Source organism: Macaca nemestrina, chromosome 7, assembly GCF_043159975.1.
Source record: "Macaca nemestrina isolate mMacNem1 chromosome 7, mMacNem.hap1, whole genome shotgun sequence".
NCBI lineage: Eukaryota > Metazoa > Chordata > Mammalia > Primates > Cercopithecidae > Macaca > Macaca nemestrina.
This window is the reverse complement of record NC_092131.1, coordinates 175102484-175125593: the sequence shown is the minus strand read 5'-3', so window position 1 is coordinate 175125593 and position 23110 is coordinate 175102484. Positions and strand designations below refer to the sequence as shown.

General features: G+C 35.5%; 2 protein-coding genes across 18 annotated transcripts in view; one reads left to right on the top strand and one right to left on the bottom strand.

The window, feature by feature from the left end:
* The window catches only part of LOC139364070 (uncharacterized), a 145163-nt gene that overhangs the window by 29365 nt on the left and 92688 nt on the right, over positions 1–23110 (bottom strand). For 7 of the 8 annotated variants that reach the window (XR_011625309.1, XR_011625310.1, XM_071099406.1 and 4 more), the window contains one exon: positions 10397–10460. Coding sequence is in view for 6 of the 8 variants with exons in the window: in XM_071099406.1 (XP_070955507.1) it covers positions 10397–10460 (64 nt within the window). In the remaining 2 variants the exon portion in view is untranslated. Of the gene's footprint in view, positions 1–3547; positions 9340–10396; positions 10461–23110 lie in introns of those variants that run through there. The other variant, XM_071099408.1, reaches the window with a different exon arrangement.
* The window catches only part of LOC105499079 (ubiquitin protein ligase E3A), a 99549-nt gene that overhangs the window by 47061 nt on the left and 29378 nt on the right, over positions 1–23110 (top strand). For all 10 annotated transcript variants that reach the window (XM_024786837.2, XM_011771510.3, XM_011771511.3 and 7 more), the window contains 2 exons: positions 14852–15150; positions 18806–20052. In XM_024786837.2, coding sequence (XP_024642605.2) covers positions 14852–15150; positions 18806–20052 — 1546 coding nt within the window. The remainder of the gene's footprint in view (positions 1–14851; positions 15151–18805; positions 20053–23110) is intronic.

Sequence of the window (23110 nt, the reverse complement as noted above, 5' to 3'; positions counted from 1 at the left end):
TGTTGATGGATGTTTAGGTTTCTTCCACTTTTGAATATTGTAATGTTGAAATAAACATGGGTGTACAAATATTTTTTTGAGAACCTGTTTTTAACACATTTGGGAGTATACCCAGGTGTTGGATTACTGGATCATATGTATTCTATTTTAAAAAAAAAATTTTTTTTTTTTTTTTTTTTACAGGAGTTCTAGGTTCACAGAATTGAGAGGAAGGTACAGAGATTTTCCCTGTACCTCCTTCCACACATGTATAGATTCTCTCATAGTCAATGTCCATCTCCCATCAGAGTGGTACATGTCTTTCCAATGAACCTATATTGATATATCATAATTACCCAAAGTCCGTAGTTTATATTAGGGATCGTTCTTAGTGCTGTACATTCTGTGGCATTGAACAAAGTATAATGACATGTATCCACCATTATAGTATCATACAGAATGTTTTCACTGCCCCAAAATCCTCTGTGTTTTGCCTGTTTATCTTTCGTTCCCTCCCACTCCTTGGCAGTCACCAATCCTTTTACTGTGTCTGTAGCTTTACCTTTTCCAGCATATTATATACTTGTAATCATGCAGTATATAGCCTTTTCATCATGACTATTTTTACTTACTAATATGGATTAAAGTTTCTTCCATGTCTTCATAGGTTGTTAGTACCTCTCTTTTTCCATTTTCTGGACATATCACAGTTTGTGAATGAATATTTACCTAATGAAGGACATTGTTGTGGTTGCTTCCACGTTTTGCTAATTATGAGTAAAACTGCTATAAATATTGGTGTGCAGGTTTTTGTATGGACTTAGGTTTTCAGTGACTTTGTGTAAATACCAGGGAGTGCATTTGCTGGATCTTATGGCAAAAATGTTTAGTTTTGTAGGAAATGTCCAAACTGTCTTCTAATGTGACTCTATCCTTTTACATTTTTCACCAGCAATGAGCGAGTGTTTCTGTTGCTCTACATCTTCACCAGTATTTGGTGTTATCACTGTTCTGAATTTTGGCCATTCTGATAGGTGTGTATCTTATAATTTTGATTTATGTTTCTCTGGCGTCGTATGATGTGTGAGGCATCTTTTCATATGCTGAATTGACATCTGCGTATCTTTGGTGAGGTGTCTGTTAAGGTGGCTGTCCCATTTTCTAATTGGGTTGTTTGTTTTCTTGTGGAATTTTAATAGGTCCTTACACTATATCTGTCTCTCTGTCTGTCTGTCTATCTATTGAGACGGACCCTTGCTCTGTCACCCAGGCTGCAGTGTAGTGGCGCAGTCTCGGCTCACTGCAACCTCTGCCACCTGGGTTCAAGTGATTCTCCTGCCTCAGCCTCCCAAATAGCTGGGATTATAGGCGTGTACCACCACACCTGGCTAATTTTTGTATTTTTAGTAGAGATGGGTTTTCACTATGTTAGCCAGGCTATTCTCGACCTCCTGACCTCAGGTGATCCACCCACCTTGGCCTCCCAAAGTGCTGTGATGTAAGCCACCACGCCCAACTTCCTTACACATTTTAGTTAATAGTTCTTTATCAGATGTGTCTTTTGCAGATATTTCCTCCCTGTCTGTGGCTTGTCTTTTCATACTCTTGACATTGTGTTTTGCAAAAGACACAACAATTTTTAAGAAACAAGTAGACAATTTTGATGAAGTCTAGCTTATCAGTTCTTTTTTTCATGGTTGGTACCTTTGTTGCCGTATCTAAAAAGTCATCACCAAACCCAAGATCTAGATTTTCTCCTATGTTATCCTCTAGGAGTTTTATAGTTTTGAGTTTTACCTTTAATTCTCTGGCTTATTTTTGAGTTTATTATTGTGAAGGGTGTAAGACCTGTGTCTAGACTCTTTTTTTTTTTTTTTGCTTGTGGATGTTCAGTTATTACCACTGTTTATTGAAAAAGACTATTTTTTTTCTTCGTTGTATTGCCTTTGCCTCTTTGTCAAATACTGCCATTGCTCCTTTGACTATGTGGGTCCATTTCTGGGCTCTCTATTCTATTTCTTGATCTGTTTTGTCAGTTCTTTTGTCAGTATCACACCATCTTGACAACTGGAGCTTTACAGTAAATCTTGAAGTCAGTAGTGTCCATCTGACTTTTTCTGTCAATATTGAGTTGGCTCTTCTGGGTCATGGAATAGCTCTTCCTTATTTAGTTCTTTGATTTCTTTCATCAGAGTTCTAAAAAATTTTTCCTTGTATTGTTAGATCTATACTTAAGTATTTCATTTTGGGACACACTAATGTAAAATGGTATTGTGTTTTTAATTTCAAATTCAACTTATTTGTTGCTGGTTTACCGGAAAGCTATTAACTTTTTTATATGAGCCTTGCATCCTGCAGCTTTGCTGTAATCACTTATTAGTTCCAGGAGGTTTTTGTTGTTTTTCTTTTTTTCAAATTCCTGTATCTGTTCTACACATACAGTCATTTCATCTACAAACAAAGGCATTTTTGTTGTTGTTGTTCCCAGTTAGTATACCCTTTATTTCCTTTTCTTGTCTTACTGTATTAGCTAGGACTTCCAGTATGAAGTGGTGAGGTGGGGATATTCCTGTCTTGTTCCTGATCTTAGTGAGAAAGTTTCTAGTTTCTCATCATTAAAGATGATGTTAGCTGTATGTTTTTTGTAAACGTTCTTTATCAAGTTGAAGGTGTTCCCTCTATTCCTAGTTTACTAGTTTCTATCATGAGTGGGTGTTAAATTTTGTCATATATTTCTCTCCATCTATTGGTATGGTCATGTGATTTTTTTTTTCTTTAATCTGTTGATATGGTGAATTGCATTAATTGATTTTCCAATATTGAACCAGTCTTGCATACCTGGGATAAATCCTACTTTGTGCTGGTGGAGAAATTTGTTGTTTTTAGTTTGCTAATACTTTGTTTACGATTTTTGCATCTTTGTTCATGACAAATATTGGTCTGTAGTTTTCTGATAATGTCTGTCTCGTTTGGGTATTAGAGTAATGCTGACCGACTTCATACAATGAGATAGGAGCATCCCCTTTGCTTCTGTCTTCTGAAAGAGATTGTAAAGAATTGGTGTGGTTTCTTCCTTAAATGTTTAGTAGAATTCATCAGAGAATCCATCTGGGTCTGATGCCTTCTCTTTTAGAACATTATTAATTACATATTTAATTTCTATAATATATGCTTTTTAATCAAGATTGTTTCTTCTTAGAGTTCTAATAGATTGTGTCTTTTAAGAAATTGATTCATTTCGTCTAGGTTACCAAATTTGTGGCCATAAAGTTGTTCATAATATCTCTTGATTATCCTTTTAATGCCCATGAGATCTGTAATGATGTGTACTCTTTTCATTCTGATATTAGTTATTTTGTCCTTTGTCTCTTTTTCTTAGTTGGCCTGACTAGAGGCTTATTGATTTTGTTGATCTTTTCAGAGAACCAGTTTTTGATTTCTTTGATTTTTCTCTTGTTTTCAATTTCATTGATTTCTGCTCTAATTGTTATTACTTCTGTTTGGATTTAATTTGCTTCTTCTAGTTTCATAAGGTGGTAGCTCAGATAATTGATTTTTAGATCATTCTTTTCTTTCTTTTTTGTTTTTTTGTTTCTTTTTTTTTTTTTTTTTTTTGAGACGGAGTCTCGCTTTGTTGCCCAGGCTTAAGTGCAGTGGCACAATCTCGGCTCACTGCAAGCTCTGCCTCCCGAGTTCACACCATTCTCCTGCCTCAGCCTCCCGAGTAGATGGGACTACAGGCACCCGCCACCGCGCCCGGCTGATTTTTTTTTTGTATTTTTAGTAGAGACGGGGTTTCAGTGTGTTAGCCAGGATGGTCTTGAACTCCAGACCTCGTGATCCACCCACCTCAGCCCCCCAGAGTGATGGGATTACAGGCGTGAGCCACCACGCCTGGCCTAGATCATTCTTTTCTAATAAATGCATCAGTGTTGTATGTTTCTTTCTAAGTACTGCTTTCACTGTATCTGTATCCCACAAATTTGGATAAGTTGTGTTTTCGTGATATTTTCACTTTATAATGGCATTAGCGGGACACAACCCAATAAGTAAGTTTAGGAGCGTCTGTATGCGTAAGCACAATTGTTGACATTATTTTGAACAAATTCTTATTTGTTAGATAATTAAGTATAAGAAAAATAAAAGGTTTTATTTTACTTTCAGTGTTTCCTTCTTTTGATGCTCTGTATATGTAGATTTCAGTTTAACTTTTGAGTAATAATCTCACAAGGTAGAGTGCTAGGTTTATGAATTTTTTCTCTCAACACTGTAAATATTTCACCCCACTCTTTTTCTTGTAGGAAGTCACATGTATTTTTTCTTTTTTTTCTTCTTTTCCTCTACGGGTAAAGTGATTTTTTTCCCTCTGGCTTACTTCAGATTTTTTTCTTATCCTCGAATTTCTGTAGTTAACAACGTTTTATGCCCAGATGTAGTTTTTTGGCATGTATTTTCAAGCTCAGAGATTCTTCATCCATGCCCAGCCTACTAATAAGCCCATCAAAGGCATTCTTCATTTCTCTTACAGTGTTCTGTTTTTTGTTTTTGTTTTTGTATTATCTCTAGCATTTCCTTTTGGTTCATTCTTAGGATTTTCATCTCTCCTTTTTTTTTTTTTTTAACATGTTGTTTAGTCAATTCGTTAGGGCCCTTAGCATATTAATCATGGTTGTTTTAGATTCCCAGTTTGATAATTCCAAATCCCTGCTGAATTTGGTCCTGATGCTTGTTTTTTACCTTTTATTATGCCCTGTAATTTTTTTATTGATAGCTTGGACACGATGTACTAGGTAAAAGGAACTGTTGTAAATGAACCTTTAGTAATGTGGTTGTAAGGTGTAGGAAGAGGAGAAGAGTTCTGTAGTCTTATGATTAGGTCAGTCTTTTAGTGAGCTTATGCCTCTGGACTGTGAACTTCACAAGTGTTTCTCAGTCCCACACCACCCCCCCATTCCCTTAGATAGAACAAGATAGCTATAATGGCGTGGAGTTGGGTTATTTCTCTTCCCCCACATCATTTTGGCTTTGCTACAACATCAGCAGGTCAGGCTCTGGTTAGTTTCTCCTGAGGACAAACCTTGTTAAGACCAGAATACTGTGGTGTACTTGAAAGTCGTTTCTCTTTGTCTCCCCTGCTGAGGGTTGAGAATTTTTCTCCTATATTTACTGTGAGAAGCTGGTCAATTGCCTGGATGTAAAACTTAGAAAATTGTAGGGGTCCCCCTATAATTGGGTAACTGTGGAGTTTTTAGCTTTCGGAGTTGTCCACACTGAGCCTTCATCAATTTGTCCATTACACTTCAGGATTTCCTACCCTGTGGAGGTTTCTGCTTGTGTTTTTCATCTCAGATAAATGGTGATGCTATGTGTTCACCTGTCCTTCGCTCTCACTTACAGGCAGTTATTTGCCCTGTGACCTCACTTATCCTATCTCAGATTTGATTGTTTTTCAGTTTGTCATTTTTTACCTGTTAGAATGGAGTGGTGACTTCCAAGCTCTTTATATGTGGAACTGGAGGTAGTTCTATTTTAAATTTTTTGAGGGACCTTCATGTTGTTTTCATAGTGCCTGGCACCATTTTACGTTTTCACCAATGGTGCGTAAGGGTTCCAGTTTCTCCATATCTTCACCAACACTTATTTTCTGTTTTTTTGATGGTGGTCATCCTAATGGTTTCAGATGGTATGTCATTACAGTTTAGATTCACATTTCCCTACTGATCAGTGATGTTGAGCATCTTTTCATGGGCTTATTGGCCATTTGTATACATTCTTTGGAAAAATGACTATTCAAGTGTTTTGTCCACTTTTTAACTAGATTTTTTGTTGTTGAATTGTAGGAGTTACTTGTATATTCTGAATATTAACCAAATAACAGATACATGGTATGGAAATATTTTATCCTGTTTTGTAGGTTGCCATTTTACTCTGTTTACTGTTTGCTTTGCAGAAATTTTTGAGTTTATGTATCCCCGGTTTGTCTATTTTTGCTTTGGTTGCTTGTGCTTTTGGTGATCTATTCAAGAAATCATTGCCAAGTCCAATGTCATGAAGCTTTTTCTCTATGTTTTCTTGTAGTAGTTTTATAGTTTGATGTTTTAAGTTTAGGTCTGTAATCCATCTTGAGCTTATTTTTGTATATGGTGTAAGATAAGGCTCCAACTTCATTCTTTTGCATGTTAGATTCCAGATTTCCCAACACAGTTTGTTGAAGAACCTCTTTTCCCTATTTCTGTGTTCTCTCTTCTGCTCAGTTGGTCTATATATCTGTCTTTATGCCAGCACCATAGTGTTTTGATTACTGTAGCTTTGCAATATCTTTAGAAATCAGGGAATGGGAGACCTCTAGCTTTGTTTTTTGTCCAGATTGTTACGGCTATTCAGGGTCCTTCAAGATTCCGTAATAATTTTAAGATTTTTTTTTTTTTCTATTTCTGTAGAAAATGCCATTGGGATTTTGATAGGGATTGCTTTGAATCTGCAGATTGCTTTCAGTAGTATTGCCATCTTAACAATACTAAATCTTCCAATTCATAAACTTGGATGTCTTTCCATTTATTTATATTATCTTCAATTTCTTTCAGCATTGTTGTATAATTTTTTTTTTTTTTTTGGGCGGGGGAGAAGGGACAGAGTCTCACTCTGTCACCAGGCTGGAGTGGAGTGGCGCGATCTCGGCTCACTGCAACCTCTGCCTCCCGGATTCAAGTGATACTCCTGCCTCAGCCTCCCGAGTTGCTGGGATTATAGGCGTGTGCCACCAAGCCCGGCTAATTTATTTTGTATTTTTAGTAGAGACAGGATTTCACCATGTTGGCCAGGATGGTCTCAATCTCTTGACCTCGTGATCCCCCCACCTTGGCCTCCCAAACTGCTGGGATTACAGGCGTGAGCCACTGCGCCTGGCCTATGTTGTATAATTTTCAATGTATGTGTCTTTCATTTCCTTGTTGAAAATATTCCCTAAGTATTTTACTCTTTGATTTCATTTTAAATGGATTTTAAAAATTAATTTCCTTTTTGGATTCTTCATTTTTAGTATTTAGAAATGCAACTCTTAATGTTGGTTTTTATATCCTGTAACTTTATTATTATATCCTGTAACTTTATTTTTATATCCTGTATCCTTTATTCTAACAGTTTTTTTTCTTTTTGGTGGGCTAGAGTTTTCAACGTATAAGATCATGTCATTTGCTAACAGAAGTAATTTTACTTCTTACTTTTCTCATTTAATACCTTTTATTTCTTTTTCTTGCCCAATTGCTGACTCTGGCAGGACTTCTGATAGTATGTTGAGCAGAAGTGGTGAATGTGTGCATTCTTGTTCCGTTTGTGATCTTAGAGGGAAAACTTTCGGTGTTTCATCATTGAATAACATTAGCTGTGGTCTTTCTATATATGGCCTTCATTATTTTGAAGTAATTTCCATATCTTTCTAGCAAATTGAGTGTTTTTGTTTTTATTTTTGAGACAGAATCTTGCTCTTGTCACCCAGGCTGGAGTGCAATGATGCAATCTCAGCTCACTGCCAGCTCTGCCTCCCGGGTTCAAGTGATTCTCCTGCCTCAGTCTCCCGAGTAGCTGAGATTACAGGTGCCCACCACCGTGCGTAGCTAGCTTTTGTATTTTTAGTAGGGATGGGGTTTCACTGTGTGGCCAGGCTGGTCTCACACTCCTGACCTCAGGTGATCCACCCACCTTGCCTTCCTAAAGTGCTGGGATTACAGGCACGAGCCACCATATCTGGCCTTTTTTTAAATCACGAAAGGATGTTCTTTTTAATGCATTGTTGAATTCTGTTTCTTGGTATTTTGTTGATTTTTTTTGCATCAGTATTTATTAGGGATTCTTTTTTCTTGTAGTAAATTTGTCTGATTTTGATATCTAAGTAATGCTTACTTAGCATTACTGTGATTATCAAAATCATAATGATTTTGAAAGTGTTCTGTCCTCTTTAGTTTTTTCAAAGAGTAATGTTTGGTAGAGTTTTCAGTGAAGCCCTGGTATTGTTGGACAGTTACTGATTCAATCTCTGATAGTTACAGGTACATTCAGAAGTTGTATGTATTTGTGACTCAGTCTTGGTGGGTTTGATATGTCTATCCATTCTCAGAGGATATCAAATTTGTTGGGGCATAGTTGTTCATATTAGTCTTTTATGGTCCTATTTATTTCTGTGGCAGCAGTTGTTGTATCTCCTTTCTAATTTCCAATTTTTGCTGTTTGTGTCTATTCTCTTCATTTCTTAGTCTAAGAATTTGCCAATTTTGTTGATCTTTTCAATGAAACAGCTACTCCTAATTTTGTTGATTTTTTTTTTCTATTGCAAAAATTTTCTATTTTTCTCTATTTTGTTTAACTGTAATTTGTTATTTCCTTTTTTTTTTTTTTTTTTTTTTTTTTGGTAAGTTTGAGTCTAATTTGTTCTTCATTTCCTAATTCTATAAGATGTAAACTTAATTTGTTGATTTGAGGTTTTTATTCTCCTAACTGTGAAATATGACACGTTAAAACAGATTTTCATTTTACAGATGAATTATATAAATATTTAGTTGTATAATTTTACTTTTTTTTTTATCATATATCAAGCATTCTGGACATTGAGACTATAAAAATGAATAAAACAGTTCTTAAAGGTTAACCTATATTTCAAACACTTGAAAATACTGATTTGTTTGTGTTTATTTTTTCATGAAAATCGTCTTGTTCTATATTTAATAGGTTTTTGTTTGGTTCATGGTACTAAAGAGTTCACAATTGTAGGTTTAGTCTTGAAATAATCTAAATTCATTTCATCCCATTGTAACAGACCCTACATCGTACTGAATATAGCTATGTCACAGATGTCTCTTACAATCTATTTCTACAAGGCCTAGAACTATTTAGGATACCATTGCTCACTCTTACAAATTTTTACATTAAAAATAACTTTGAGATGGAATGGAGTTTTGCAACATCCCAGAAAGAATAAAGAGGCTCCACTTACGAGAAATTACTAAGCAGTGTTTCTTAGCTTTATAGACTAATTATATAAGCCTTGAGTTGTTTCTATTTTATATCTGTTTTTTAGACTTCTCACATGTTCATTCTGCTGTACCTCCTGTAAATATAAAGGTCACTCTACTTATAGTCACGTTTTCCTTTTAATCTTTCCCTTTTTATTTTTTATTCTTTGCTTTACTCACCATCAGTTTTTATATTGCATCTCACAGTTCATATTTCTCTTTTGTCATTTCTGATTCTAATTGTAATTCTAATCTTATTTGTTCAGTGTTCACTGTCACATCTTCACTTTCTGGCAGCTGTGTCTATGGCCTCATCTTCTTAGTGCTTGTATTCATTGCTTATATTCCAATTGTCCTGTAAATTCATTTTTTTAGTGAACTAAGCCAGACACAGAAAGACAAATATCACATGTTCTCACTGATATGTGGGAACTAAAAAATGTTGAACACAGATTTTATAGCTGACACGCATATGCCTGTCACCTAGATTCTGCCATTAATATTTACATTGCTTTGTCTTATAACCATCCTTGTATCATCAGTCCATCTTAATTTTTATGCCTTTCAAAGTTAATTGCTAACATCAGTACACAGCCCTCTAGGTGAAACCATTTTTAAACTGATTGCTGTCAAGTTGTCTAAGGTAAACTGACCTTCCAAATATGACTTATTCCATAGGACTTCTGTTTGTAGCACTGTCCCACTAATTCAGTCATAGAAATAAAAATTGGAAAGTATTGTCTGTTTGAAATGGATAAGTATTTTCATGTGTCTAACTTTACAAGACTTTTACTAGAAGGTCTCGCTTGACCTTCATTGCTGACTAAGAAAAGTTTTTTTTATTTTAAAAATCAACACATTATAACATACTTTTTTGAGTAAAAAGAAAAGTCAAGGTAATGTGAAGAAATTATGGCAAGTAAAGCTATAGTTCCTCTTCCAGGAATTTTGATTATGAGCAGCTGATAAGGTGTTGCTAAAGGGACCTCATCAGGGAAATTCCTTTCTTTCCTTCTTTTTCTTTTGCATCCTCTCCTTTTCCTTACTTTCTTTTTCCCTCTTTCCCTCTCTCCCTCTTCTCCTCTTTTCTTTAATAATACTTGGGGCAAGGTACACCTTTTATTTTACTTATTTGCTGAGGGGAAAGAGAGAGTTAAGAGACCAAATGATTAGATGGCAGGGTCACTGGAGGGCAGAGATAAATAACATCCTAAATTAAGGGTTGGCAAACATTTTCTTTAAAAGGCAGGTGGTATTTGTTTTAGGTTTTGCAGGCCTAGAGTACTCAACTCTGCCATTGTAGTATGAAAAACAGCCATAAACTATATAGTATATTGTATTAGTCCATTTTCACGCTGCTGATAAAGACATACCTGAGACTGGGGGAAAAAAAGAGGTTTAATTGGACTTACAGTTCCACATGGCTGGGAAGGCTTCAGAATCATGGCGAAGGTGACAGGCACTTCTTGCATGGCACTGACAAGAGAAAATGAGAAGGATGCAAAAGCGGAAACCCCCGATAAAGCCGTCAGATCTCGTGAGACTTACTACCACAAGAACAGCATGTGGGAAACTGCCCCCATGATTCAAGTTATCTCCCACCCGGTCACTCCCACAACACATGAGAATTAAGGGAGTACAATTCAAGATGAGATTTGGGTGAGGACACAGAGCCAAAGCGTATCATATATAGTATATTTATAAATAAATGAACTTGGGTATGTTCCAGTACACTTGATGGACACTGAAACTTGAATTTCATATAATTTTCACATCACAAAATACTCTTTTTTAAACTTTTTCCAGCCATTAAAATATGTACAATATTCTAAGCTTGAGAGACATACAAAAATAGGTGATGAACTCGGTTTGACTCTTGAGCTATGATTTGGTGAACCATATGGTACAAGGATTAACCTTGCACAGGAACTATACCAAAAAGTCGTTTAGTGTATACTTTTCCAACATAGAGGCCCCTTTATGTGCTCTAAATTTTGTATGCCTTTTACATACCCTAAATTAGATAGTAATACAGATGAGGTCAGATAAATTAAGGTGTCATTGGAGTGAGGAAAAAGAAGAATGCTTAATATAGTTGATTCCACCATTAACATGGAGTTTCTGACCTGGCTTCCTTTAGTCCTGTCTCATCAGTGTAGCTGCTGTTTGTTAACTTGGCACAGAAAGGCAGATCAAATACAGGGGTCTACTTTCATATCCTCCTCTTAATAGTTATTAAAAGCTCAAATTTAGTAGCGAGTTCAGATCTCTTATTAGATGAATGACTTATTGATGTAATTTCTCTGAGCATCAGCAGAATGAAGGTTTATAGTGCTAACTCATACACTTGTGAGGGTGATAACAATTACAACAATAATAGTAGTAGCTAACACTTTCATAGTGCTTAGTATGCCAGGCAGTGTTCTGAGCACTTTATATATATTAACACATTTAATTTTCTCACAATTGATAATGTGAAGAATAATAATACTCTCATCATGAGAATGCTCGTAGATACTACCACTTAAATTATGAGGAAACTGACGTACAGAAAGGTCAGGTAACTCATTCAGGGTCACATAGTTAATTAAGAGGTAGAGCCATCATGTGAACTTGGGCATGTGGCCTCAGAATGCAAGCTCTTAAATGTTAAGGTTTATTCCCCTCTAACGTGAGAATGTCTATAAAATGCATAGCACATAGGTCCTCAGAAAATTAGAGATAAATTAGCTTTGCAGAATGTGGTGGTTCCATTTCCTCAAGAAATTTGGTCTACCTTTGTGGTACCAGATATATGCGTAAATGTGAGGTTCACATTATGATTCTTCAGATTTTTTTTCCCAGTTGCACATTAGTTATGAGATTTTTTTTCCATAGAATTCTTCAGTATTACTCATGTTAAAAAATAATTGTTTGGAAATGAATCACCTTCTGCAAAACAGTATAGTCAAAATGACTTAGACTCTGAAGCTGAAAGACTCCTGGACTCCTATTCTTGTCTTGGTTGTGTACTTTCTTTGAGATCTGGGTTTGGTGATTTGACTCCAGTTCTATTTCTCTCTTTGGCTGTGGACTGAAGATAATCCTCAGTATCATGATACTCAAATGAGATAACCTATGTCAAAGTGCCCCGCAGTGTGTGTAATATGTTATCAGGCATCCAACAAATACTGGTTTCTTGTTCACCTCCCTATTACATAAAATAACTTAAAATTATAACTGAAGGGACTCATAAAGCTGGGAAAACTGAGGCCCAGACAGTTATTTCCCTAGGATCCTACAGCTACTTAGGGACAGAAGGATGACACTTAATGCAGGTCTTCTGATTTTTCAGTCTCATTCTGTTTGTGCTGATCACTCTCCTACTATGTAGTATGTAAAGAAGTACTATGTATCTGACAGGTTTTGGGGAAGTTATTTTAGTATAAAAGCTCACATTAAAAATATCTATCTTAGTATTTTGACTTTTATAATTTTTTTAAAAATCAGAGACAATTTAATACATCTTGGGGCCATCCAAATCATGTATATGAAGTTTTAAAACTGTTGTTTTCCCCTTATAGTTATTAATTTTTAATATGCAAGTAGCATCCTTATTATGGAAAGAATAAATAAGAAATCAAAAGATGAAAGAAGTTTTAAAACTAATTTAATCACATCATCCAGAGAAAATGCTATTAATGCTTTGAAATAACAATGGGTTCATCCTACACCTGCTACCTTGTAACTGACTTTTGTCAGTTAGTGATATATCAGGAAGACTAGGCAGTTCCTTGTCAGATTCAATCTTGATAGTTTTTATTTTATTGTGTGACCTATTATCAGTTCATTTAAGTAATCTTTTATTAAACATGTTGATTTTATTCAGATATGGAAACTGCATTTTTGTAAAATTGTCAAATTGTTTTCCACAAGTAGGATCTCATTCATGTGGTATTCATGTTTTTAAGACTTTCGATACGTATTCACTGTTTTCCTCCAGAAAGGAAATACCTGTTTACATTTTCACCAGGGAAGTCACTGTAGTTTGGGAGAACATGACATTATCTCCCTTTCTTTACTGAAGACTAACAATGTATGTTTTAAAGTTTCTGGATTCTCCATTCCCCTTTTATTTTTACATGTTTTCACTTTCATATTTTGCATAGTGATAAATCTGTGATAACAGTTTTTAATTTTCAGGTTGGGTTGTTTATAGCTTCATAGATAACAAAATGTCTCTAAGTCATGTTTATGCAATTTTTCCGTGTGCTTTGTGGGTTTTCTTTTTTCTCTGTTTGCATGCAGTGAGTGGTAAATTTGCATGGAACATTTGAAAAAATATAAGCACCAGAATGAATTGAATCTGTGTGAATTATCACTTTTTGTCACCTACCTGCATAGTTTAGACAGTCAACGTCTTTCTTTTGAGACAAAATTGGATCTCATTTGTCTCTTCACTTACTTGCTGTCTTGTTACTGAGTTTCTCATGATTAGCAAGATGTAAATTCTCTGCCATTGGTCATTTAGTCCTACATGTTAGTAAGATAATTCTGTGAATGTTTTGAAAATTAGCTGAATTATTTTTCTTATAATTTTGATTCTTCGTAGTTTTTATTTCCATACTTGTGAATTTGGGACCAAAAGGAATAGCTATGACTTACGTTTCTTTGGATCCAGTAGTTTATTCTACTGAAATTATGGTGTTCTCATCATCAGTTAGTAGAAGTACAGACTCTTTAGTGTTGAATATAGAGATAATGTCATCTAACTTCTTACTTGATCACATAATTCCTTCCTCAGTTTTGGTAGCTCTCTTGTAACAGCTGAAATAGGACATTAATCTGTGTACTTTAAGTTCACAGAGTAAAAGGAATACAAGATTTTGAGTGATGCAACTTAAAATACTCCATCTTGTAATGTGGAACTAAGGAGGAGGTTTAGTGACAAGTTTTAGATTTAAGATTGTATACTTTGGAGCCTCTTTTTCTTTTTTATTTTCCTTTTTTTTTTTTTTTTTTTTGAGACAAAGTCTAGCTCTTGCCCAGGCTGGAGTGCAGTGGTAGAATTTCGGCTTATGGCAGCCTTGACTTTCAGGCTCAAGTGATCCTCTCACCTCAGCCTCCCAAGTAGCTGGGACTACAGTGCATGCCACCACACCTGGCTAATTTAAAAAAAATAACACTTTGTAGAGAGTAGCCTCACTAGGTTGCCCAAGCTGGTGTTGACCTCCTGGGCTCAAGTAGTCTGCGTGCCTCAGCCTCCCACAGTTATGGGATTGATTACAGTCATGATCTACCTCACTCAGGCTGCAGCCACTTTCTTTCAGTGTAACACTAGCTTTGGATATTCCACTTACAAATTTATTTTTAAGTCTCCCATGTGGTTGATAATTGGGAAAAATAGTTTTTATTCCAGATAGATATTCTGTGTTAACTGTAAGTCAAATGTTTACAAACTGTTAAATATGAAATAGTGATTATGTAAAGGAAAACTGGATTTTCCTACTGCTAATTTTTAAAATGATAGAATCCTAAAACTCTTAGCTGTAAACCTGGTGATTTTTCAGCTGTTGTACTAAACAACTTAAGCACATATACCATCAGACGAGCCCCCCTCCCCCCTTTTAAACCAAAGGAGTGTATACTCTGTTAATGCAGTCAGTAAGCATTGACATTCTTTATCATAATATCCTAGAAAATATTTATTAGCTATTTCACTAGTCAGGGGTTGTTGGTAAATAGTGCATCTCCATTTTCTACTTCTCATCTTCGCACACAGGTTAATCACTTCAGTGCTTGACTAACTTTTGCCTTGATGATCTGTTGGGCTTTGTACATGACAGCTCTACTAATCACTGTGCTTATTGTTTGACTGTTTGGTACAGGAAGCGAGCAGCTGCAAAGCATCTAATAGAACGCTACTACCACCAGTTAACTGAGGGCTGTGGAAATGAAGCCTGCACGAATGAGTTTTGTGCTTCCTGTCCAACTTTTCTTCGTATGGATAATAATGCAGCAGCTATTAAAGCCCTCGAGCTTTATAAGATTAATGCAAAACTCTGTGATCCTCATCCCTCCAAGAAAGGAGCAAGCTCAGCTTACCTTGAGAACTCGAAAGGTGCCCCCAACAACTCCTGCTCTGAGATAAAAATGAACAAGAAAGGCACTAGAATTGATTTTAAAGGTAAGATGTTTTATTTTTAATTGAGAATTGTTGGCTGAAAACCATGTGGGAGATTTAAATGTATGAGTTTTTATTTGTTTTTTCTTAGGTGACATTAAGACATTTTGATACCGTAGAACCAATTTTTTGTTTTGGTAAAGGACAGGAATAATAACTACATTTTACAGGTTTAATCGTTGCTAATTAGAAGCAGATCATATGCCAAAAGTTCATTTGTTAATAGATGGATTTGAACTTTTTAAAATTCTTAGGAAAAAAAGTATTAATTGATAGTTAATCTCCAAAACTAGGCCACAACATCTATTTAAGTTATAGAATAACTGGACTCAGTATCTGGCATGAGTTCTGGAACCTCAGGATGATGTGATGAAAGAAGTAGGAAGAGGAAGCAGTGGGTTTTTTCCATTTTAGAAGGCAAGACAAAATTTTGTGATAGTTATGTGAGAATTCTACATTTCCTTCAAATATATGCTTCTCACTCTCCTCACAAACATTTGGTACAGTCATGCTGCCAAGGGTGGTGACCTACCAATGACAATCTTCACTCAGGTCTTTTGTTTTTTAAATGGTCCTGTGTCCAAAATTCAGGATTCGATTACCTTGTCGCTAATACTAAAACTCCAAGTTATTTTCCTCAGTGAATGTAATTAGTAACACGGTAATCAAATTTTTGAATGACTGCCAGGGCTTAGCGCCCCTGCACCCCCACCCCCATACACACGCAGAGGCAATTGTATTTTAAGAGAGAAAGCTTTTTGTTTATGACGTGTAAGTGACAGAATTTTAGAGGCATTTGCCTCTAAAACTTTCAGTAACATCATCTGAATCAAGTTTGAAAGAATTAATGAAGTGGCATTGTGTTATAACCTCTACTGTTTCCACAATAGAATTATTTTCATCACTTTACACAACTTTGTTGCTTCAGAGTGTATAGTTCTGTTTCATGAATTAGCTCACACACTGTGGAAAAATAGGTAAATGTCTATATATATAGTGTGTCAGTATAATGTGGAAGCTGCATTGACTCTATTGTACACAGTTCTCCAGTAAGTGTGCACCACAGAGTACCAGTAACTGAACGCAGAGTGCTGGCACAGTGGAATGCAGCCAGCTGGGGGGGGTGTGATACATGAGGAATGCACTCATCTGCTCTTTTGGCCACATGCTCCATCTTAGAGATGCTTATTGTGTGGCTTTATCCGGTCTTTATGCCCCCACCTCTTTTTGCTGAAGTCTGCATTAGTTAGCAGTTTTGACCTTTCCTTTTTCCTGCTTTCTAATCTACTGGTACTATTCCCTCTTCTTTACTGTTTTGTTTTTGTTTTTGTTTTTGCAGTGTTTTACAGTTACTATCATATATTAGAAATTAGAAATGCTTTCTCTGCACTAGTACTCTTATTTTGATTATTAATTATGTTTATTAACACTAATCACAAAGTTGCGTAAGTATTAAGTAGTCTGCACCAAACTCTTGTTGTGTAAAAGGTTTTTAAGTGCAGAATTTAAAAGATTGAGTATTTTCAGGGACACATTTATCACAAGAAATCTTACAAAAAATGTCTTATTTAATATATTCTCAGTAGAACAGCTCTATCAGTAAACCAAACTTTATGAGTGTTCATATCTAATTACAGTGTTTTTTGACTAATTTTTATCTATATATCTGAAAAATTCAGTTTAACATATTAAACACTACAGGCCAGGCATGGTGGCTCATGCCTGTAATCCCAGCACTTTGGGAGGCCAAGGCGGGCGAATCACGAGGTCAAGAAATTGAGACCAGCCCAGTCAACATGGTGAAACCCCGTGTCTACTAAAAATACAAAAAAATTAGCCGGCTGTGGTGGTGTGCACCTGTAGTCCCAGCTTCTCGGGAGGCTGAGGTAGGAGAATCGCTTGAATCCAGGAGGCAGAGGTTGCAGTGAGCCGAGATCGTGCCACTCCAGTCTAGCCTGGCGACAGAGCGAGACTCCATCTCAAACAACAACAGCAACCACAACAAAAAACACTACATGGAAAAAGTATAGGTACATTCTATATAGGATTAGTAGACTGTCAGAATCACTTGGAGATGTTCCGAAAGCATGACATATCAACAAAGGACATGTGAGTCTAGAATCGTGATCCCTAGGACAGGCCATATTACTGCATGCAAAGCAAGTCTTTGTTAAGCTTATGACTTGCTCAGGAAGCAAAGTGTTTTATGTCTTAATTTTCTGTTACATTTTGGGAAATTAGATAGGGGTTTTGCATTGTCTTGGAAGAAGGTATTATAAAAATTTTCAATGAAAATAATGAGAAATAGACTTCCAGTGGTTTTACGCTTTTGGGGAAAAGGTTACTGATGTTTAGCAAAAGATGCTTATATATTCTTAATAGAACAGACCTGAGAATTAGTTCTTAAAGAGTTAAGGCCCATAAAAGAAACTGCAAGTGTTGACACTCTTGTAGCTTGGCCACAGATCAGATCCTTAGTATGATAAAATTTGGTATTTTTGTGGTTCAATTTTTGGAGACCATTCAATGATCACTTACATTTTATATTGTCTTTCATTGTGAAACAGATATATTATAGCAGAGGTGGGAGTCATTAAAAATTCTACATGTTGTATAGTACATGTATAAAGGTATGTTTGGCACAATGGAGGTAGGATTGTGTGCCTCTAAAATTAACCCCTTAAGTAGTTAATCTGATGATGATAAGTATGTCACTTTATTGATGAAAGGGAGAATTAAGACTATTCTCAGTATTATGTTGGTCAGTACACAAAATATATCATTTGTTTTTACCTGTAAAATAAAATATCTTTCATCCTGTTAGCCAGAAGGGGGAAAGCATTGGCCTGAAAATAACACTTATCTCAAAAAGTTGGGAAATGTGGTCCAACTCTGTGCCCAGGAAAAGAGGAAATAGATTTTGATGACTACATAGTCTCTGCACTGCTTGCCAGCTCATAAGTTGCCTTCTTCGCACTGTTTGTTTTCATTGCTCAAAAACTATTTTCTGTCACTCTATGAGACTTAGTCTAACCTGATTGCTGGCTGCAGAAAGCAGTTTCTGCTCAAGAGCTGATGAGAAATGGTATATTCTTCTCAATCACTCACAGAATGACTACCCTGGAACAAACTAGGAAGACCCAAAATGAACCAGTTTTCTTTTAATACATACATAGATGCTGAAGGAACCTTTCTTTTAAGACTTTGCCTTCTCAGTCTTTTGAGAACGGAGTACTGAAACAAGAAAACTCTCAGAAGATTAGTAGTATTTCTGTTCTACAGTGAGGTTTTAAGAGCTGTATTATGATTAATCAGTATGTGACATATTGGTTCATATTTATAAATAAAGCTATACATTAATAGATATCTTGATTATAAAGAAAGTTTAAACTCTCCTGATCTCATTAAGAGTTATGCATTGTTGAAAGAATGTAAAAGCATGGGTGAGGTCATTGGTGTAGGTAGTTCATTGAAAAAAATAGGTAAGCATTGAATTTTGTTTGCTGAATCTAAGTATTAGATACTTTTAGAGTTGTATATCATGAATGATGTTGAGACTACAATGTTTGGCTGTTTTACTTTTATTAGAACTTTTTGCAACAGGGTAAACATGCATATTATGAAAATAAATGTTCTCTTTTTTCCTCTGATTTTCTAGATGTGACTTACTTAACAGAAGAGAAGGTATATGAAATTCTTGAATTATGTAGAGAAAGAGAGGATTATTCCCCTTTAATTCGTGTTATTGGAAGAGTTTTTTCTAGTGCTGAGGCATTGGTACAGAGCTTCCGGAAAGTTAAACAACATACCAAGGAAGAACTGAAATCTCTTCAAGCAAAAGATGAAGACAAGGATGAAGATGAAAAGGAAAAAGCTGCATGTTCTGCTGCTGCTATGGAAGAAGACTCAGAAGCATCTTCCTCAAGGATAGGTGATAGCTCACAGGGAGACAACAATTTGCAAAAACTAGGCCCTGATGATGTGTCTGTGGATATTGATGCCATTAGAAGGGTCTACACCAGATTGCTGTCTAATGAAAAAATTGAAACTGCCTTTCTCAATGCACTTGTATATTTGTCACCTAACGTGGAATGTGACTTGACGTATCACAATGTATACTCTCGAGATCCTAATTATCTGAATTTGTTCATTATCGTAATGGAGAATAGAAATCTCCACAGTCCTGAATATCTGGAAATGGCTTTGCCATTATTTTGCAAAGCAATGAGCAAGCTACCCCTTGCAGCCCAAGGAAAACTGATCAGACTGTGGTCTAAATACAATGCAGACCAGATTCGGAGAATGATGGAGACATTTCAGCAACTTATTACTTACAAAGTCATAAGCAATGAATTTAACAGTCGAAATCTAGTGAACGATGATGATGCCATTGTTGCTGCTTCGAAGTGCTTGAAAATGGTTTACTATGCAAATGTAGTGGGAGGGGAAGTGGACACAAATCACAATGAAGAAGATGATGAAGAGCCCATCCCTGAATCCAGTGAGCTGACACTTCAGGAGCTTTTGGGAGAAGAAAGAAGAAACAAGAAAGGTCCTCGAGTGGACCCCCTGGAAACTGAACTTGGTGTTAAAACCCTGGATTGTCGAAAACCACTTATCCCTTTTGAAGAGTTTATTAATGAACCACTGAATGAGGTTCTAGAAATGGATAAAGATTATACTTTTTTCAAAGTAGAAACAGAGAACAAATTCTCTTTTATGACATGTCCCTTTATATTAAATGCTGTCACAAAGAATTTGGGATTATATTATGACAATAGAATTCGCATGTACAGTGAACGAAGAATCACTGTTCTCTACAGCTTAGTTCAAGGACAGCAGTTGAATCCATATTTGAGACTCAAAGTTAGACGTGACCATATCATAGATGATGCACTTGTCCGGGTAAGTTGGGCTGCTAGATTAAAAACCTAGTAATGGGGATATCATGATACAGTTCAGTGAATTCATTTTAAAAGTGACTGAAAAAAATGATACCATATAGCATAGGAACACATGGACATTTCTGATCTTAGATATAAGTATTATACTTTGTTGTTCCTGTCCAAGTTTATAGATGTTTTCTACAAAGTATCGGTTGTATTATATAATGCTCACTCTATCTTTGAAAAAGAGTGGGTTTTCTAAATCTTGAATACTAGATCCAAAGTTTCTTTCATTCAGAAGAGAATAGAGTGTTGGGCAAAGACCAGAACAAGAGAAATGTGGAGATACCCAGTAATAAGTGTGGATGTGAAGTCTTGAACTGGGAGAAATGGTACAGTAAAACTATACCATAAAATTATAGGTAGTGTCCAAAAAATTCCATCATGTAAAATTCAGAGTTGTGAACTTGATGAAGTGACCATGGCAGACCAGTGCCTGTTGCCAGTAAGAGTTGAGCCCTGCTGGGCCACTTAGAATATCCCTGTATGGACGGCACTGCCTGGCTGTGGTAGTTTCTTCCCACTTAAAAATTCATAGAGACAACTCTGGGTCTTGGAACTTCTGGAAAACAGCAGCTATTCCAAAAATTTGGGGATTCGTGGTGGTGCCTGTAACATCAAGTGCAGGGAGATCGAGCAGGGAAATACTGGAAACTCAGGTACTCGTCTTAACTTCCTGGTTTTCCAGATGGGGTTGCCATTTGTTGCTTTGCTTTTCTCCACAAAAGATTATTTTTAGTATATCTATTTAAGAATATAAGAGTGGCCAGAAGACAGAAACCAATTGTCAGTCACATTTTACCAGAATTTATATTTGTCACAGGTGTATTGTCTCAGAGTTTTATTGTATTTCTAGTATTAGGTATCCCTGTCATTGCTGCTTTTTTATCATCTTCAAGTAAAATTTAATGTCAACCAAAATTAAGGTAGTTAATAATACTATAGTATACTAGTAGAGAAAGTTGTCTGACACAACTAGGAAATGTGATTTTTACTTTAAAATGTATTTTAGTTTTAGAATGTCTAAATTTTAGTTTTAGAATTGTCTAAATTTGAGAATTCATAAAACTATAGCCCAGTGGAAAAAGTTGACATCTCAGAAATTACAAATTGCAGAGATTTTGTGTGTTTTTTTCTTTGTTACTGTTTTTGTTTTTAATGTCAGATATGTTTATAGTGGTGGAGAAAGATTCTGCATTATTTAAGCAACTCGGGTGGTTTTCTAGCAGAGACAAAAGGGGGCTTTAACTGCCTGAAGTCATTATTATTGCTTGCTTTCTGGTACCCTTTTTATTTCACTTACATAGTTTTGAGACACATGAATAATTAATACACTTAACGACTGATCATAAGGCAGCCAGCACCTTGCTTTACATAGTTTAGCAGAATGATAGGGTATTTTATAAGAATGTGAGTGATGTTTTATGAAAGGTATGTTGAGGTCTGTCTATGACTATCCATTGTTGGAGCAGAACTGCAAATGCCGAAGCTACATACTTTATGTTTGGCTTCTTGAGTGAGATCCCTTCTGCTGTCTTCATCAAAAGCTATGTCTAGCCTTTAACAGCAATGAAATTACACTGCAAGATTCATTCCAGGGTTCAAAAAATTGTCTACCTTCCTTATCTGTCTTTTGCTCAGAAGTCTACTCAGTCTTCTTTTCCTCAGTCCCCCCGTTTTTTTCTCTAGTAAAGCAAGCCTAACAAACAACAAAAGTTTAAGTACTTGGTGTATACTTTATTCTATTTCTTAAATTCTATTCTAGAATTTTAAGGAAACAACCGCTTTTAAAGCCTTCTCAGGTGTTAGTATAAAATTAACTGTGAGCTCTTTAATTATGGTAACTTTTTTTTTTTTTTTTTTTAAGCAAGTTCTGCTTAATTATATCAAAACTAGATAATATGGTGTGGCCTATTATAAATCAGGATTCACTAGATAGTATATGTACTTGAATATTGCCTGCCCACAAAAGCAGTTCACTTCAGAAATCATGTGTGTTAGGCAGTTTAATAAACTGTTAAAGTAGAAAGAGATGATGCTCACTGAGAAGCTTGTTAGGGACTCTAAATGCTCCCACTAAGCAGATTTTACTCTTAACTAACTTTCTCCCTTGCTTTCTCTTCTTCCTTTTCTTTCTTTCTTTTTTTTTTTTTTTTTAAATAACAGAATGTGAAAACACTGGAAAAACCAGCATCAAAATAGGTCTTAGAAGTAAAATTGATAACCTGCGTAATTTTTTGAACTAAGTATTCACAGCAGGTGATGATTATGAAAAAGCCACATATTTTAGTAACACATAGTAGAAGGTCTATAGTAGAAAGTGGTTTAAGATTATTCTCTCATGTGAAAGCTCAAAAGTAGTGATGAGTTTTTCAAGACCTTATTTCCCAAGAATCTCTGCTTTTTAAGCCTCATTCTTATATATCACAGTGAACAAACTATTGGCCACTTTTTTATGACTTGCTAATTTTGGAACTGTATAGCAGCATTGGGTAGAAAAGAAGAAATGAGAAACTTTGTGGTAAGCTTAATATTGATAAATAAAATTATGGGATCTTAGGCTTTAAGAGCTGAAAGAAGAGTTCACTCCTTAGTTTAGAAATCAAGCCCAGAAAATAGTGACTTCATATATGAGACTCTTGTATGTTTTCTGTTGAGGAGTGGTAACTTGAATTAATAATTATGGATTTTTTTAAAAAAAAATATATTCATTGCTTTTGTATATTGTGATATTCAAACCAGACTAGCAGCTTTTTTCCTGAGGTTTTTAGAGAAATTGTCTTTGATGACAAGAGAAGAATTCATGTTTGTAGTATTTTAATCTGTGATTGTAGAAAACACTATAATTTTATTACTGCTAAGACAGAAAAATACCAGCAATTCATTGTAAGATGCTGTCATTTGTATGGTATAATCTGATTTCACAGATAATGTGAAAAAAGAAAAGTGAATTTTAGAATCAATAGAATAGAAATTGTCTCTTCACAAACACTTTAGAACTGCCTAGAACACCCCCA